General features: G+C 63.6%; 1 protein-coding gene across 7 annotated transcripts in view; it reads left to right on the top strand.

Moving 5' to 3' along the window:
* USP20 (ubiquitin specific peptidase 20) overlaps positions 1-16256 on the top strand; it is a 34769-nt gene extending 18513 nt beyond the window's left edge. For 3 of the 7 annotated variants that reach the window (XM_036239411.1, XM_036239410.1, XM_036239413.1), the window contains 17 exons: positions 730-843; positions 1735-1813; positions 4083-4530; positions 4866-5006; positions 5153-5445; positions 5721-5893; positions 6470-6564; positions 8716-8749; positions 8956-9001; positions 9888-10068; positions 10146-10272; positions 10656-10825; positions 10907-10988; positions 11939-12047; positions 12962-13064; positions 14198-14269; positions 14697-16256. In XM_036239411.1, the coding sequence (XP_036095304.1) occupies positions 730-843; positions 1735-1813; positions 4083-4530; positions 4866-5006; positions 5153-5445; positions 5721-5893; positions 6470-6564; positions 8716-8749; positions 8956-9001; positions 9888-10068; positions 10146-10272; positions 10656-10825; positions 10907-10988; positions 11939-12047; positions 12962-13064; positions 14198-14269; positions 14697-14857 (2428 nt within the window). In that variant the 3' untranslated portion in view covers positions 14858-16256. Of the gene's footprint in view, positions 1-729; positions 844-1734; positions 1814-4082; positions 4531-4865; positions 5007-5152; positions 5446-5720; positions 5894-6469; positions 6565-8715; positions 8750-8955; positions 9002-9887; positions 10069-10145; positions 10273-10655; positions 10826-10906; positions 10989-11938; positions 12048-12961; positions 13065-14197; positions 14270-14696 lie in introns of those variants that run through there. The other 4 variants (XM_036239412.1, XM_036239409.1, XM_016133812.2 and 1 more) reach the window with 4 other exon arrangements.
* Positions 16257-16713: the final 457 nt, after the last annotated feature.

The raw sequence follows: 16713 nt of genomic DNA, 5'->3' as shown, positions 1-16713 counted from the left end.
ACGTGGTAGGGTTAAGGTTGATTCTTATGGTCGCTTATCTATATTTTCTAGTTTTTCTACCATGAACGTTATTCCTTGTGTAATAAGATACGTTTTAAAATCAGAAGGAAGAGGCCGGTGGGAGAGACGCTCTCAGGCTCGGGAAGGTTTCCAGAGAGTGGGCTGAGCGAGCAGGACGTAACGGCCGCCCCTCCCCCCGCCGGCCCTACGTTGGGCAGCTCAGCTGGCCTGGTGGGGGAACGGGCGGTGTCAGTCAGCAGTGGCCGCCACCACAATGCGCCACGGACCAGGTGGCCTAACCAACAGAAATTCTCTGTCTTCCGAGTTCCGAGGATCTCGGTGCTGGCAGGGGTGGTTTCCTCCGAGGCCTCTCTGCTGGGCTCACAGATGGCCGCCTTCCATGTTTCCACACCACCTTCCCTCGGTGCCTGTTTGTGTCCAAATTTCCTCCTTCTGTAGGGACACCATCCATACTGGATTAGGGACCACCCCTGAGGTATGGGGTTAGGACTCCAACTTAGAAACTTTGGGGGACACAGGTCAGCCCGTAACAGGTGGGACCCTTGTAGTCACCCACAGGCACTTCTGGCTCCAGGGGGCTGCAGTATGTCCCCCAGGCGGGCGCTCCCCCACACTAGAAGCCTGTGCTCCTCCAGCCAGCTCTTTCTAAAAGACGCCGTGCTCCCCTTCTTTCCTCTCCTGACCCGGCTCACTGCTCCCCACCCCCAGCCCTCCGCTGACGCAGTTCTTCCTGGAGTGCGGAGGCCTGGTGCGCACAGACAAGAAGCCGGCCCTGTGTAAGAGCTACCAGAAGCTGGTCTCCGAGGTCTGGCACAGGAAACGGTGAGTGACGGCCCTGACCAGGGCCGGCGTGTGGGGACGGGGGCGTCCTCGCAGCCCCCCACCCCGGGCACTTGCTGCCGTCTACACCCGTGGTGCTTATGGCAACCCTGCGAGGTGGACACCGTGGCCAACTCTGTTTTCCAAGTTGGGCAACTGAGGTTCAGCAAGATTTAAGTACCTTGCTCAAGGTCACACAGTTTGTCAGAGGTGGAGCTAGAATTTGAACCTGGCATTGATCTGAGCCAGCAGTCAAGGCCCAGACACGTGCTGTGACCGCTCCTGGGTCTCAGGCACGACTGTGCACATAGGAAGGAACTTCATAACTGCTGGCTGACCCTTCAGCCCGGTGTGAAATGAATTTAAAGGCAGGAAGCTCGGATTAGACCTGTTTCTCTAGAAAAAGTCAAAACTGGGACTAATTTAAAATGGGGCATAGAAGTACATTAAGGATAGAAGCAGGTTGTAAAACACGATGTAATTCTGATTTTCTAAGAAGCGAAGTTTACGTGTATGCCTGTATGTAATTTTGTAAATGTCTGTATTTTCACAGAAAAATCTAGAAATCTTAATAGTAGTAATGTGTGGGTGGTATGGTTAGCAGTAATGTTTCTTTGTTGGGCTTTTCTGGAATTTTAGATATTTCAATAATGAACATGTATGACTTTCGAAAGGAGACTACAATAAATATTTTAGAGTGAAAACAGTTTTAAAATAGGCTTGTCAAGAGCCTTTCACCCAGGTGGGCCACACCCCGACTGTAGAGATGCAAGAGTCTGCCCAGGCCCCCAGTGTGTTGGGACCCCCCAGAGGCGCAGCAAGTGCCTCGCCAGCCCTCACGGGGTCGAGAGCCCAGGCAGGCCGCCTGCACTAACGGGTCTGGTCTTCCCACAGGCCAAGCTGCGTGGTCCCCGCCAGCCTGTCTCATGGGATCAAGTTGGTCAACCCAATGTTTCGCGGCTATGCGCAGCAGGTAGGATGTGTAAGGATGTTGGGGGCTCCCAGCAACCCGCCGGTGCTCGCCCCGCTGGGCAGATGGGGAGACCGCGGTGCAGCGGGGCAAGCCGCTTGCCCAGGTCACGCGGCTGGCGGAGGGGCAGTCCGACCTCAGGCAGCCTAACGCCAGAGTCCGCGCCTCTCAGCGCTGCGTTCAAAGTGAAATGCGCCTCCTTGTTTTCCAAACCACAGGCAGAATTTCGCTTTTGTTAATAAACATTTAATTACAAGTTTTGTAAATCTAGAGAACTCCTCTGCAGAAAATCATGGGACCAAGACGCAGCCACATACATACCCCAGCCCCAAACCTGGGCCCAGTCCCTGCCTCAGGCTGTCACGTTGCTGGGGCTTCGCTGCTGGAGCTGGACCTGCCTGGCTTGCCCTTTCTGCTGCCCGAGCGTGGGGGCCAGGAACGGGGCGGTGGTCACGTGAGGGATGCCTTCGCTGCATCCCACCCCCACCCCTTCTGGTGCGGCTGCGGGGTGTTTCTCTGTTCCCACCCTCAGTTGGACGCATGGCAGGCTCCTGGCTGAGAAGCCCGCGCTACCCGAACACCGCCCTCTCTGGAGAGCGATCATGTCTACACAGTGATCAAAATCCGCCACCCACTGTTTGTTACTTGGTCACTACCTGCCACGTAGGCGCAGCCTTGGTTATAAGAGTCGCAGAACCCTTGTAGTGGGCCCTGCCCTCACCCCCGTGTTATAGGTAAGGAGCTGCGGCTCAGAGAGGTTCCACAGCGTCTCGGGTCCCACAGCGCACCGCGGCAGAGGCGGGACGCAGGCCACAGCGTCTCGGGTCCCTCACCGCACGCCCCCCTCATCCTGTGCGAGGCGCCTCGCCGGCCCTGGGCTCTCAGTGAGGACCCCGTGGGGCAGGGCCCCTCGGCCGCTGCCTCACATCCCCCCGGACTCCAGACGCATCGTTCCGTGGTCCTTGGGTGTAGCAGAGGACATTTCTGGGCCTGAAGCGCAGATGCAGCTGTGGGCCCTTCGGTGACCAGAGGATGCCGTCGCGCTTCCACATGGCTTCAGATTTTAGCAACGCGCACAGAGTCCTTTCGCTAAGAGGAAAAACCAGGAAAAAAGTAGTCGGCGTGTCATTAGTCTCTTTCTTAAAGGAACCGTTCAGTGACCCCGACTCAGGACACGCATCTGCTCTCCTGTCTCCGTGCTGTGAGATAAGCTGCCGGTTCATTTCTCTGGTCTTCAGGTTTGGCACTCGGCCTGAGGGAATGAATGCAGCAAGAGCCCGCCCTCCCCTCCGCTAGGATGGGGAGGACGAGGCCGCTCTCCCCGTGGCTTACGCGAGGCTTCGAGTGCGCGACTGGGTCTGGCCACTCCTGACCTCGTGTGGGTCTGGAGTTGGGCCAGGCAGGGGTGACATCTGGGTCGGGAACTGTGAGGGGCAGAACTAGACTTTGAGTCCAGTGGCCCAGCACGGCGGCAAGCGCACCCAGCTGTCGGAGGCCAGTCGCCGTCACCATCTTCTAAAGCGCCTCCTGTACGGTGTGCGCTGCTCTCGGCTCCGGGCGCAGGCTGAGCCCGGGGCCTCGCTGCCCTCACTTCCTGCTGGGTTGGTGACGTAGCACAGACTAGTCAGAATAGAAGTGTCCCTGCTGTGACGTGAGACCTGAAGGGGCAGCTTAGTCCAAGCCATGCGCAGGTCTGCGGGAAGGTGCCATCCTGCCTGCGGAACCAGTGCTCACTCCCCGGGTCCTGGCAGGACGGGGCGCAGGGAGAGCCAGAGGCGGGGGGCGGACGCGGGCCCCCCGGCCTGCAGGGGCGTCGGTCCCTGCAGAACCCCGCCGCGCCCTCACGTGCGCACACCTTCAGTGCACACCTTCCGTGGGCTCCCTTCCTGCCCCCTGTGTCCCCTCCTTTAGGGAGCAGGGTGACATTAGTGGCTGAATGTGACGTCTCTGCTCTCTCCCTCACTGAGCCGGAAGCAGGGCTACAGGTGGTGAAGAGCATGAGCCGCAGCGACAGATGGACCCTCCTGCACAGCTGTGTGACCCGGGGGGTCCCTCAGCCTCTCTGCGCCTCGGCGTGCTCAGTAGAAAGGGGGTTAGGACAGAGCTGCTGTGGAGGCCACTGTGGGGGTCGGTGGGTACTCCTGCACAGGGCGCCAGCGAGGGCCCGCCAGCTGAAGTGACCGGGGGTTGGGGGGCAGAAGCGGCGGGGCGCTGGTGGCAGGTGCTCCCCGCCCCCCAGGGCGAGCCCCGCTGACGCAGCCCCCGGTTCCAGGACACCCAGGAGTTCCTGCGCTGCTTGATGGACCAGCTGCACGAGGAGCTCAAGGAGCCGGTGGTGACAGCAGCGGCGACGCTGACGGAGGCGCGGGACTCGGACTCGAGCGACTCGGACGACAAGCGGGAGGGCGACCGGAGCCCGTCAGAGGACGAGTTCCTGTCCTGCGACTCGAGCAGCGACCGGGGCGAGGGCGACGGGCAGGGCCGCGGCGGGAGCAGCGCGCAGGCCGAGGCGGAGCTGCTGAGCCCGGACGAGGCGGGCCGCGCCATCTCCGAGAAGGAGCGCAGGAAGGACCGCAAGTTCTCCTGGGGCCAGCAGCGCTCGAGCTCGGAGCAGGTGGACGAGGACGCCGACGTGGACACCGCCATGGCCACCCCCGGCCCCCCGCCCGCCGAGACGCAGCCCCCTTCCCCGCGGTCCACCAGCCCCTGCCGGACGCCAGGTACCCGACAGCCCTGCCCGTCCAGCACCGACCCTGCCGGGCGCCAACATGCAGAGGGGCCCGCCCAGCGCCCCCACCTCCCTGGGGGGCTTCCTGCCACGAGACCCAGTTTCCGGGGGTGAATTGGGACGGATGTGTCCAGACTCTCCGAGCTGATGGAGCCGGAGTGGGGTCCAGAGCCCGCCCCGGCGCCCCGAGCCCTCTGCCAGAGCTGAAGTGTGTGGGCCGGGCGGGCACCGGGGGCGCGCGGTGGGCGCGGGCCTCGGCCCCGTTGCGGGGGACGGCGGTCTTCTCCCCGGCCGCCCCGGCCCAGCACGGCCCCCCTCCGCCCCCAGAGCCGGACAACGAGGCCCACCTGCGCAGCGCCGCTCGGCCCTGCAGCCCCGCGCACCACCACGAGGGCCACGCCAAGCTGGCCGGCGGCCCTGCCCGCGCGAGCCCCGTGAGGATGGGGCCGTCGTACGTGCTCAAGAAAGGTTCGCAGGGCCGGGCTGGCGGGTGGGTCAGCGGGGCCTCCCCGCGTGGGGCGTGGGGCTGAGACTGAGGGTCTGCGGCTGCCACTGTCGAGCTCCCAGTGCCGCGTGCTCCTCACACTGCGCCTCTGAACCCCCCAACACCACAGGGCGCGATGGGGGATCCCCATCTTACAGACCGCGCCCGAGGCCCCAGCAGCCGAATTGCATCCCCAGCCGTGTGACTGATCCAGACCTGACCCTTGTCCTGGCCAGGCAGTCCCCAGGCCTCCCCCCCCCGCAGGCGGGCCGGCGGGGCAGGGCCCAGTCCTGTGCTGTGCCCCCAGCCCAGGTGCCGAGCGCCGGCAGCCGGCGGCGGAAGGAGCAGCGCTACCGCAGCGTCATCTCCGACATCTTCGACGGCTCCATCCTCAGCCTCGTGCAGTGTCTCACCTGTGACCGGGTAGGCGCCTGGGCTGCAGAGGGACATTCGGCTTCCAGCAGCGTTGGGCGTGCTCGCCGGGATCAGGGGTGGGAGATGGGTCCTCCCCTTCGCGCCCCTGCCTTTCCCTAGGGGGAGGGCCCCGGTTGTAGGTCTTCCGTGTCCAGGGGCTGGGGAGCAGGCCTCCTGCCCCAGCCCCGCCAGCTGGGAGCTGGGATTCAGGGTACTGACTCTGCTTGGTCTGGCTGGGCGGAACCCTGGAAGGTGGAGACCCAGGCTGACCTGTAACCCCCCAGGTGTCCACTACGGTAGAGACATTCCAGGACCTGTCACTGCCCATTCCTGGCAAGGAGGACCTGGCCAAGCTCCACTCAGCCATCTACCAGAACGTGCCGGCCAAGTCAGGTGCCTGCGGGGACAGCTACGCCGCCCAGGGCTGGCTGGCCTTCATCGTGGAGTATATTCGAAGGTATGTCCCCTTCCGCCTGCCAGAGACACAAGACCACGCTGGCCCGGCCTTCTTGGGGCTTGCAGCCTGGGCAGGCGACAGACTTAAACGGCAAAGCACGGGTGTTTGCCGAGATGAGGGCAGGTCTGGAGGGATCGTGAGGCTGAAGGATGTGTGGGGTTAGCTCAGGGAGGTGGGGGTGTCCCCTGTCCACCCTGGGATGGCCTGGGCTGGGTGGGCCCTCAGATTGGAAGGCGAGTGGAGTGACCAAGAGGCAGCTGGGCGGGGGGTGCAGCTGGAGGGCAGTGGGCGGCTTTCTGCAGCCCTGGCCGTGCCCCCGGTGCCCGCTGTACCTGCCGGATGGGAACCCGGCTGCCCAGAGGACACTGGTGTGGTCAGGGCCCCTTCTCAGACGAGCAGGGCGAGCCTCAAGGACACTGAGCTGCTGGCTGGTGGTCCCGGCTGTCTGGCTCCAGACCTCTGCCCTCTCCACCCGCTGGGCCCACCTGCCTCTGTGGGCTGGATGCCCAGACGCCCCACGGCCTCCCCTCGCCCAGGCCCTGGCAGCTCTCCCACCACCCTCTTCTGTCTCCATAGGTTCGTGGTCTCCTGTACCCCCAGCTGGTTTTGGGGGCCAGTCGTCACCCTGGAAGACTGCCTCGCCGCCTTCTTCGCTGCCGATGAGCTGAAGGGTGAGTGGACCGAGCCGGCTGGGGTGGGGTTGCTGGGTCCACTCACTGTCAGTGACCCGGCCCTGCCTGCCAGGCTGCCCTGCGGACCAAACGTTCCCCAAGTCACCACCTCAGCTCTGAGGGGTTCACCTGCTTTTCTTCTCTTACCAATTCGATGGGCAAGAATGAGGTCATGCTTTAACTTTTCATGCCCTAGATTATCAATGAGCTTGAACATTTTTTTTCGTACGCATGTAGGTTATTAGTATTTCCTGTTTTGAAATTTCCCATTTCTGCCCTTTTCTTCTTTTCCTGCGTTGAGTAGGAGTGGCGAGCGGGCACCTTGTCTTGTTCCTGATTTCAGGAACAAGGATGCGGTTAGCTGTGGGCTTGTCACACATGGCCTGTATTATACTGAGGCATGTTCTTTCTACGCCCAACATGAGCTCTCTCATCATGAAAAGATGGGTATCGGAATTTGTCATATGATTTTTCTGCATTTGTTGAGAGGATCGTGTGATTTTTATCCATCATTATATTAATGTGCTGTATCACGTTTATTGATTTGCGTATGTTGAATCATCCTTGTATCCCAGAGATAAATCCCACCCGATGGTGGCGTGTGATCATTTTAACGTGCCGTCGAATTTGGTTTGCTAGAATTTTGTGGAGAATTTTTCCCTCTATTCATCAGGGATATTGGCCTGTAGTTTTCTTTCCTCGCAGTGTGTTTATGAGGCTCTGGCCTCGTAAAATTAGTTTGGGAGTGCTCCGTTCTCTTTAGTTTTTTGGTGGAATTCACCAGTGAAATACCGTTGGCTTTTGATTGTTGGGAGGATTTTTGTTACTACTTCAATCATCTTAGCCATTATTGGTTGGTTCAGATTTTCTGTTTCTTTGTCATCCAGTCTTGGTAGGTTGTATGTTTCTAGGAATTTACCCATTTCTTCTAGGTTATCCATTTTGTTAACGTGTGATGGGTCGTAGTAGTCTCTTATGATCTTTGGCATTTCTGTGGTTTCCTCTTTCGTTTATAATGTTTATTTGAGTTTTCTTTTTTCCTCGGGTTAATCTAGCTAGCGGTTTGTCAATTTTGTTTATCTTAACAAAAAAGCAGCTCTTGGTTTTGACTGTTTCCCTATTGTCTTTCTAGTGTGTTTCATTCGCTTCTGCTCTAATCTTCGTAATTTCCTTCCTTCTGCTAACTTTGGGCTCAGTTTATTAATTTTTCAATTCCCTCGAGGTGTAAAGCGAGGTCGTTTGCGATCTTTCTTTTCTCTTAGCGTAGGCATTTATTGCTATAGCTTTGCCCTTAGAACTGCTTTGGCTGCATTCCGTAAGTGCTGGCATGTTGTGTTTTTATTTTCATTTCTCTCGGGATACTTGCTGACTCCCCTCTGGATTTCTTCTTTGACCCATTTGTCGTTCAAGAGTGTGTTGTTCGATTTCCACATAGTTATGGATTGTTTAGTTTTTCCTTTTGTCATTGCCTTCTAGTTTCACACTGTCGTGGTTGGAAGAGATACGAGCTGTGGTTTCAGTGGTCTCACACGTGTTAGGGCTTGCTTTGTGGCCCAGCACGCGATCCGTCCTGGAGAGCGTCCAGGGGCTCGCGCGCACCAGGTGCATTCCGGCGCCGTCGGCCGGGGCGCTCGGCGCGTGTCTCTCGGGTCCGTTTGATCCGCAGTGTTATTCAGGTCTGCTGTTCCCTGACCGATTGTCTGTCTGGATGCTCCATCCAGTGCTGCAAGCAGGGTACCGAAGCCCTGGCTACTATTGTATCGCTGTCTAATTCTCCCTGCGTCCTTGTTACCGTCGGCTCTAAATGTTTAGATGCTCCGCTGTCGAATGCACATGCACTGCACAGTGGCTACTCCCCCTGGACGAACTGCCCCCTCGGTCACTGTCTGGTGACCCTCTTTGTCCCTTGCAGCTGATTTTGAGTGCACGTCTGTTTCATCCGGCGTGTCGCACGCCTGCTCGCTCTTGCTGGCCACTCGCACGTCACCTCCGTTCCCTTCCCTCCCCTTTCGGCCGTGCGTGTCCTTTACGCTAAAGCAAGTCTATCGTAGGCAGCGCACTGGGGTTTTATTCTTAAGCGTGAACCGTGACACGCACGTCTGCTCCCCATCCCCATCCCCGCTAACCTTCGTCTCTATTTCACTGCCCTAGGCGACAACATGTATAGCTGTGAACGGTGTAAAAAGTAAGTGTGTGCCTTCCGGGGGCTTCTCCCCGGCCACCCGTTTCCAGCCTCTGTAGCCCGTCTGTGTCCCATGTACTTCCCATGAGTCCCCCAGAGGTTGATCCTGACCTCGCAGAGGCGTCCAGGTGGGAGGGGTGCTCAGCCGGCCCCTCGGCCGCCACACTGGGACGCGCACCGAGTCTCTCCTGCTCGCTCCCTCCCCGCAGGCTGCGCAATGGCGTGAAGTACTGTAAGGTGCTGCGGCTGCCGGAGGTGAGAGGCGCAGCCCCCGCCGCTCTGCCCAGCCGGGCGTCTCCAGGCTGGCTGCGCGGCGTGCGGCAGAGGCCGACCCGACCCCTCCCCGACGCGGGAGCTTCTGAGCTGCAGAGGCCCGTGGAGATGCCACCGCTGGGGCTGGGCGGCCTCCCGGGAGGGTCTGGCAGATGGACAGGGCTCGTTTTTCAGTTCGTAACTTGGCGCGCTCTCTCCCGTGGCCTCAGCGCCTTTGTCACCGTGAGGCAGGTGGAGGAGGCGCTGAGGGGACGACCTGGAATAGGTGGCTCCCAGGGGAGGGGACCGGGCCGCGGGGTGTCAGGGGAGGCCTTTCCGAGGAGGTGGCGTCTGAGTGAGCCCTGGGGATGTAGCCTGGCGTCGGCCTCGTGGAGGGAGAGTGGGAGGGAGCCGTGGGCAAAACCCCGAAGCGGGGACAGGCGTGGCCGAGCGGAGGAAGGCCGGCGCGGCTGGAGCAGGAGCGCGGCCCACGGTGCGCCGCCCGGGACGGGGCCAGCAGGTGAGGGAGGCCGTGCGGACAGGCCCTCCCAAAGTCGGAGCCAACAGAACCAGTTGTCGGGGTTCTTTGGGGGGTGAGCTTGAGCTTCCCGTGCAGCTCAGCCCCGCGTCGCGCCTGCCGGCCTCGGCCCTGCGCTGAGCTCCTCCGTGCGTTCGGGCGGGATCAGTGGTGGCGCCACCCGCAGGCCTGGGCCTCGGGGACCCAGCTCCAGCTGCTGGGTTGCTCGTTTCCTCCTGGACGTCAAGACCTGAGGGGGTCCAATGGCGGGCTAGTCAGTGTTCCAGAGCCCTGCCTCGAGGTCCCTGTCGGGTGACGGGGGTCCCAGGGCCCCGGCCAGCCCTGGAACGACTGGCATGCCCCTCCCCCCAGATCCTGTGCATCCACTTGAAACGCTTTCGGCACGAGGTGATGTACTCGTTCAAAATCAGCAGCCACGTGTCCTTTCCCCTCGAGGGACTCGACCTGCGCCCCTTCCTCGCCAAGGAGTGCACGTCCCAGGTCACCACCTACGACCTCCTCTCGGTCATCTGCCACCACGGCACGGCAGGCAGTGAGTCCGGCCGCCCCGCCCCGGCCCTGGCCCCAGCGCCTGGGGCATCTGTAACCAGCCCGCCCCTCCCTCCGCAGGCGGCCACTACATCGCCTACTGCCAGAACGTGATCAACGGGCAGTGGTACGAGTTCGATGACCAGTATGTCACCGAGGTCCACGAGACGGTGGTGCAGAGCGCCGAGGCCTATGTCCTCTTCTACAGGTGCGCCCCTCGGCAGGTGGCCAGGGTGTGGGGGCCTGGGTCTGGTGACCCGCGGCCTGGACATCCTGCTCCTCAGGGCTGGACTCGGGGTGCGTTGTGGGTGCTGGAGCCTAGAGTGTTTTGAGACCCAGGGTAAGGGTTTGAGTTTTCAAGAAAGAGTCTTCTGGCTGATAGAAACTCAGGGGGTCGGGTTTAGCCCTCCTGAGGGGCGATGGCAGCCAGGACTCTGGCAGGAGCGGCGGGGCTGCTGAGGGGCTCCAGAGGTGGGGTGGCTCTGAACACACCCGTGGACAGGGCGTGGCCGGTCCCCCAGGAGGGCAGGGAGCCCAGGCCCAGCTGCTCCTACGTCCCCCCTGCTTCTCGCCCGCCCCACCCCGCCGCAGGAAGAGCAGCGAGGAGGCGGTGCGGGAGCGGCAGCAGGTGGTGTCCCTGGCCGCCAGGCGGGAGACCAGCCTGCTGAGGTTCTACGTGTCCCGAGAATGGCTCAACAAGTTCAACAGCTTCGCGGAGCCGGGGCCCATCACCAACCACAGCTTCCTGTGCTCCCACGGAGGTGAGGGAGCTGCCTCCGTGGCCCGCGTGCGGGGCAGGCCGGCCGAGCGCCCACCTGTGCCTCTCTCGCCTTCCTCCGCAGGCATCCCGCCCAACAAGTACCATTACATCGACGACCTGGTGGTGATCCTGCCGCAGGACGTCTGGGAGTACCTGTACAACAGGTGAGGCGCCCCGTCCAGGCCGGCACTCAGCCGAGCAGCCGGGCACAGGGAAGGTGCCGCCGCCGCGCCCGCGCGCGGCCCTCTGCTCCGGCGGCGGGTGGCCCTCTGCTCCGGCGGCGGGTGGCCCTCTGCTCCGGCGGGCGGCGCGGAAGCCGTGGCGGGGCCTCCCTCGCGTCTGTGTCTGCGCTGAGAACGACGCACGGCGTCTGCGGGCACGCGGCGGGTCGCTCACGCGGCGGGTCGCTCACAGCGGCCCCTTCCACGTCCCGGGGGTGCTGGCTGCAGGGCGGTCTGGCCAGTGCCTCTCCCCCACCCCATGTCTGGCTCGGGTGGCCTTGGGCTTGTGCTGCCTGGAGCCTTCCACATTCAAGTCCATCAAGGCGAGAACGTGTGGCTTTCTTGTCGAGGACCTGCCTAGGCCTGGGTCACTCTGCCTCTGGGCAGGCAGGGTGTGCTGCGGGCAGGGGTGGCCAGACAGGTGGGGAAGGAGGGGCCAAGGAGCCGCGGCCGCCCTGGCCTCTCGTTGGACTGGCTTTGCTCCGTCCACTTGCAGATCAGGCGCAGAGCCGGTGGGTTGGTCAGAACCCCAGAGTACGATGCACCCCAAATCCTGTGGGTCCCACCTGCAGAAGGACCTGCAGCCTTCCTTTAACATCGTCCTTGGGGTTGGGCCGTGTAGGCTCTCGGCCACCCTCCCGCCCAGTAGCCAGGAGAGGAAGCGAGAACGTGCGTCTGTCCGTTGGCCGTCAAGCAGATGTGAGACGCGCGGCCCTGGAGCAGGCACTCTGCTGAGCAGTGTGGGCACGGTGGCAGGCCAGCGCCCTCGCTGGTCTAGTGAGGAAGGCAGCTCAGCGGGCCCCGGGCGGGGCACCGAGGGGAGCCCAGCGGGTGCCCGACGGGACCGCCCCTCAGGGCCCGTGTGTCTCTCTCTGCCTCCCCGCCGGGCACAGGTTTGGGGGCGGCCCCGCCGTGAACCATCTGTACGTGTGCTCCATCTGCCAGGTGGAGATCGAGGCTCTGGCCAAGCGCAGGCGGGTCGAGATCGACACCTTCATCAAGGTGCGTGCAGCCGGGGGTGGCGCGGCGGGGCCGGGCTTCCAGCCTCTGCCGGGGACGCCGGGCCTTGAAGACAAAAGAGCCGCGTGGCCTCAGGCTCCGTTTGGAGGGTGTGTTCTGTGGGCGGTCGGCGTGGCCACAGGTCCAGCCAGGTGGTTAAGGTTTCACTGACAGGAGCGGTCGGGCTGGGTGAGTCGAGCTCCACCCACTGGCCCTACTAACAGGGCGCTGTGGTTTGGGGCTGGACGGTTCTCCGTCCTGGGGGCTGTCACGGTTTGTAGGGTGTTGAGCAGCATCCCCGGCCTCTATCTGCTCGATGCTGGTGACAACCAAAATTACCTCCAGACACTGGCAGGTGTCCCCACAGGCCTTTTGAGAACCACAGGGCTCTACAAACTGGCACGAGAAGATGCGTTCAGTGAACAAAAGTAAATTGCAAAATAGGACCCAGCAGGATCCATTTAGGAAAGGGACTTGCAGTGGAAATGGGGGGGTGTGAGGACGGAGGCCCCGGCTCACACCCCCGCCCCCCACGGGGGGCGTGGAGACTGTCATTCAGCAGTAGAGGGTTGGGTAAAGGACGCCCGAGGACACCGGGCTTTGTGGCCGCTGAGACATGGTTCGGTCGAGGTAGTTCAGGAGTGAGCCAGTTCCGTGAAGAGGGGGAAAACAGCATCGACCACGGGATCTCCATTGAGCTTTTAAAACGTTACGGAGAAGAGATTCACCGAACCGTTCGCAGCAGGCGTGTGGGTGGTGGGTCGTGGGAGACGTTTGTTTTCTTTGCGCTCGTCCGGCGTTGTGAATCTCCTGCGCCCGGAGTCCTAGTGGTGCGTGGGAGTCAGGGTGCTGAGTGCGGTGCTGGGGCGTTCATGCTGACCGCTCCCTTTGCTCCCCGCTGCCCGCCGCCGGCCCAGCTGAACAAGGCATTCCAGGCCGAGGAGTCCCCAGGCGTCATCTACTGCATCAGCATGCAGTGGTTCCGCGAGTGGGAGGCCTTTGTCAAGGGCAAGGACAGCGGTGAGTAGAGCAGGGGCCCTGGCGCTGCGCCTGGCACTCCCCCCACCGGGTGGGCCTCGGGCGGTGGCCCTGAACCCCAGCGGGGTGCCCGGGGCCTGTTCGTGGCCAGCGGGTTTTGGGGCCTCCCCTTTAGGTGAATGGCAGAGAACGCAGGTGCTCCCCCGGCTGCACCGCCTCAGGCCAGGCCACTGCCCAGAGTGGGCCTCCCGGCACAGCAGACACAGGGCCAGCTTACTCTGCCCTTCCGCCGGCCTCTCCCGGCCGACGCCCGGGGGTGGCTGCCCTCCCCGCCTGCCAGGCCCTTCCCTTCCGGGCATTCTGTTGCGCTAAATAGATTTTAGTTAACAGATGGCTTCAGACTCTTAGGGGAGGACTAAGACGCTGAGTCCTCTGACCCCGGATTTACTGGGGCGGAAACAGGCCCCTCACGAAGCAGCTCCCAGAGTCCCCACAGTCCCGCAGGGAACAGCAGAGCCCACGCCATGGCCGGCACGTGGCCGCCCTCCCGAGCCCCGTGGGCTCCATGCGCTGGCCATTGCCCTTTCGGAGCGTAAGCCGGGTCTCAGAGACAGGGCCGGGTCTCACCGCCATCTTGTCCCCCCGGGCGGTGAGCCTGCCAGGGAGACCCCGTGGCCTCCCTCGTGTTGGTGGGACTGGCGGGCATGGGCGCGTCCGCGAACCTGGCTCCTGAGTCGCAGCCCCCCATCTCTGGGGGCAGTTCTCGTCTCCCACGGTTGTCAAGGATTATGTGAGATACTGGGGTGCACGGGAAGGGTGCTTAGCGAGTGGGCACTGCCATGATAGACTAGGGCAATGTCCACTGCCCCACCCCGCCGCGCTAGGGTCAGAGACCAGCGCGTGAGCCCCAGAAACTCCTCTGCCGGGTCCTTGGACTCCGAGAGTCCCTTCTGGCCTCAGACTTCTGTGGGTGAGCATTTGATGCCTCACGCACATCACCCCGTAAGGACTTCACACTGACCCCTTGGGCCCAGGGCAGCCTCATGGGGATCCCGGGTGTAGGAGTCACACCTGGAGCCCGGGTCCCATCTGCTGGGCGGAGGGCCCCAGCGGAGGCGGGGACGGGTCTCTGCCGGCCCGGCAGCGGGGCTGAGCGCGAGCCGGGTCTGTTCCAGAGCCCCCTGGGCCCATCGACAACAGCCGGATCGCGCAGCTCAAAGGAAGCGGCCACGTCCAGCTGAAGCAGGGTGAGTGTTGCCGGGCCCGGCCCTGGCCTCCCCGTCCGCTGGGCCCCCGTGCGCCCCACTGGCTGCCAGTCACAGGAGCCCCCTGCCGCCCACCTGGGTCAGGCCGAGCCGTCCGCCCAAGTCCAGGCCCAGCGCCCAAGCAAAAGGGCCAAGGTGCTTGGCCTCTGCATGGGTCCTCAGGCCCTCTGCCTGCCCTGTCTGCCTGCCCTCTGTGTGACCCCCACCCCAGGGAGACGAGGGGCACAGCCAGAGACGAGCCCTGTGGGCCCCTGGGAGTATGGGCGTTGTACCAGAAAATCCCGAGACTTCCACCGACAGCTTCGCGCGGAGGCCTGTGGTCGCCGCTCTCTCTCCCGGGGCGGAGGGGACCAGGGCCCAGGGGCCAGGGCCAGTCCAGCCCCACCCAGTGGCCTCTCGGGCCCCGCAGGTGCCGACTACGGGCAGATCTCAGAGGAGACCTGGGCCTACCTGCACGACCTGTATGGTGGCGGCCCCGAGGTGGCCATCCGGCAGGGCGTGGCGCAGCTCCAGGACCCGGAGAGCTTCCACGGGGAGCAGAAAATCGAAGCCGAGACCCGCGGCCTGTGACGTGGCGGCCAGCCTGTGAGTCCCGTCCTCCTCCCTGCCCCGAGCCCCTCTCGTGTGCCGAGTGCACACACCTTCCACGAGGCCGCTCGGAGGACCTTCAAGTGGCCCCCCCCAGGCCCAGTGACCCAGGTGTCCCCACAGGCCCCGCCTCTGCCCTCCTCCCTGCGGAGGGCGTGTCTTGTGCCCGGAAGGAAGCGAGGCCGGCGCTTTGGGGAGCCAGCCATGTGATGAGGAGGCAGAGAGGCTGCTGGGGTCGCAGTGAGTGACGCTGGAACCGGGAGACGCGCCCAGCCCGGGCCGCTCCGGACGGCCGGGGCTCTGCGGCGTCAACGCGGGCTTCGTCCTGGCGGCGCCCGCACCGCGGCCATGGCCGCCTGTCCCCCAGCCCGCCCTCTCGCTGGCCCAGGCCCAGCTGTTGTCCCTGGGCCATGGCCTTGGGACAGGCACCCGCCACCGGGCGCCGGGGCCAGCATGCACCGTGGGAGCCACAGGGGGGCCGAGGCTGGCGAGCGGAGTGCCGGGCGCCCGGACGGCGATGCCGCGAGTCACGAGCCGCTCCCTCCCGAGGCCCACTCCGCCCCGTGCCCCGCTCCCCGCCGTGGTCACAGAAAGGCTCCCGCATCCCGCGCCGCTCTGAGGTTTCCCTGCAGACTGAGGGCTCGTTCGAGATTGGGGCTCGGAGCGCGCGGCGGGTGGCTGGTTTCTGGAGGCAGCGGGCCCCGTCTCGCCCTGTGGATTGGCCGTAACTTGTCCCCACCAGGGGCCGGATGATGAAACAAATACCTCGCGTTGCCGCCGTTCCCCGCTCACGCAGCGTCCCCGGGACTCGTCAGGGAGCGGCCCTCCCCTTCCTCCCGGACACTGTCCAGCTGTGCCGGGGGCCTGGCCCTGGGAGGTGTGGCCGCTGTCACACGGAGGCCCTGGAAGCCGTGGCCGCTGCCGGGCGCTGGGACCGGTGGCGCCGAAAGCCCAGGACCAAACAGCTGGGGCGAGATGCGCCCCTCGTCAGGGCCGGAGCAGACATGGGGCTGGGGAGGGCTGCTGGGACCAGGGCCCCCAAACACTGCGGCCTTCGGGCTCCGGCAGAACCCCCGAAGCCGTGGCAGCACGTTGCTCACGCCTGCGAGCCGCTCTGCCCGGATCCGACTCCTTCCCCACGGAGGCAGCAGGCGGGCAGAGGACAAGCCAAGAACAAGCCACTGCTGGAATCTGTTGACGTTCGCCGGTCTTCTGAAAAATGCTGCAGCAGCCGGCGGCAGCCCCGCTGCGGAGCCTGGCGGCCACCCCCGCCCCGCGGTGACGCAGACAGCCGCTGTGCAGCTGTGGCCTCGCCCCATGCTCGCACGGTCCCATCTCTGAGCAGGATGTCACAATAAAACCGTACGCGTCCCCCACCGCCCGCGCGGTTGTCTGCTTTGGCCACAGATAATTCTGTCGCTGGAAGTGTGAAGCCCTCTGCTGGGGGACGGGGCGGGGGGGGGGGCGTTGAGCCGTGGCGACTGATGTTACAAACGACCGGACTTGGGAGGGGGCCTTGCCAGGCGGGCTGAAAGCAGACAGCATCTGGGCGGAAGACGAGGCCCTGCCCCTTTAAACGCGGGGCACCGCCCACCTTGCCCTCCCGGGGACCAGCCAAGGGCCCCAGAGGAGCCGGGTAGTGTGGCGGGGGTGGGGGGGGGACGCGGCCAGCACGTCCACAGGCTGGGCCCCTCCGGGCACCGCGCCGGGCTTGGTGCCACCGAGCGGCGCTCACCCTCCCGGGGGCACCTTTTCCTCTGATGCCTCCGTCACGGTTACTGGGCTCCACACCTACCTGGGAGCCCACTCGCATTTAGTGACGCTTGTGTGTTACAGTC

Source organism: Rousettus aegyptiacus, unplaced genomic scaffold, assembly GCF_014176215.1.
Source record: "Rousettus aegyptiacus isolate mRouAeg1 unplaced genomic scaffold, mRouAeg1.p scaffold_m13_p_3, whole genome shotgun sequence".
NCBI lineage: Eukaryota > Metazoa > Chordata > Mammalia > Chiroptera > Pteropodidae > Rousettus > Rousettus aegyptiacus.
The sequence above is the reverse complement of the archived record's forward strand: the minus strand, read 5'-3'. Positions and strand labels throughout refer to the sequence as shown.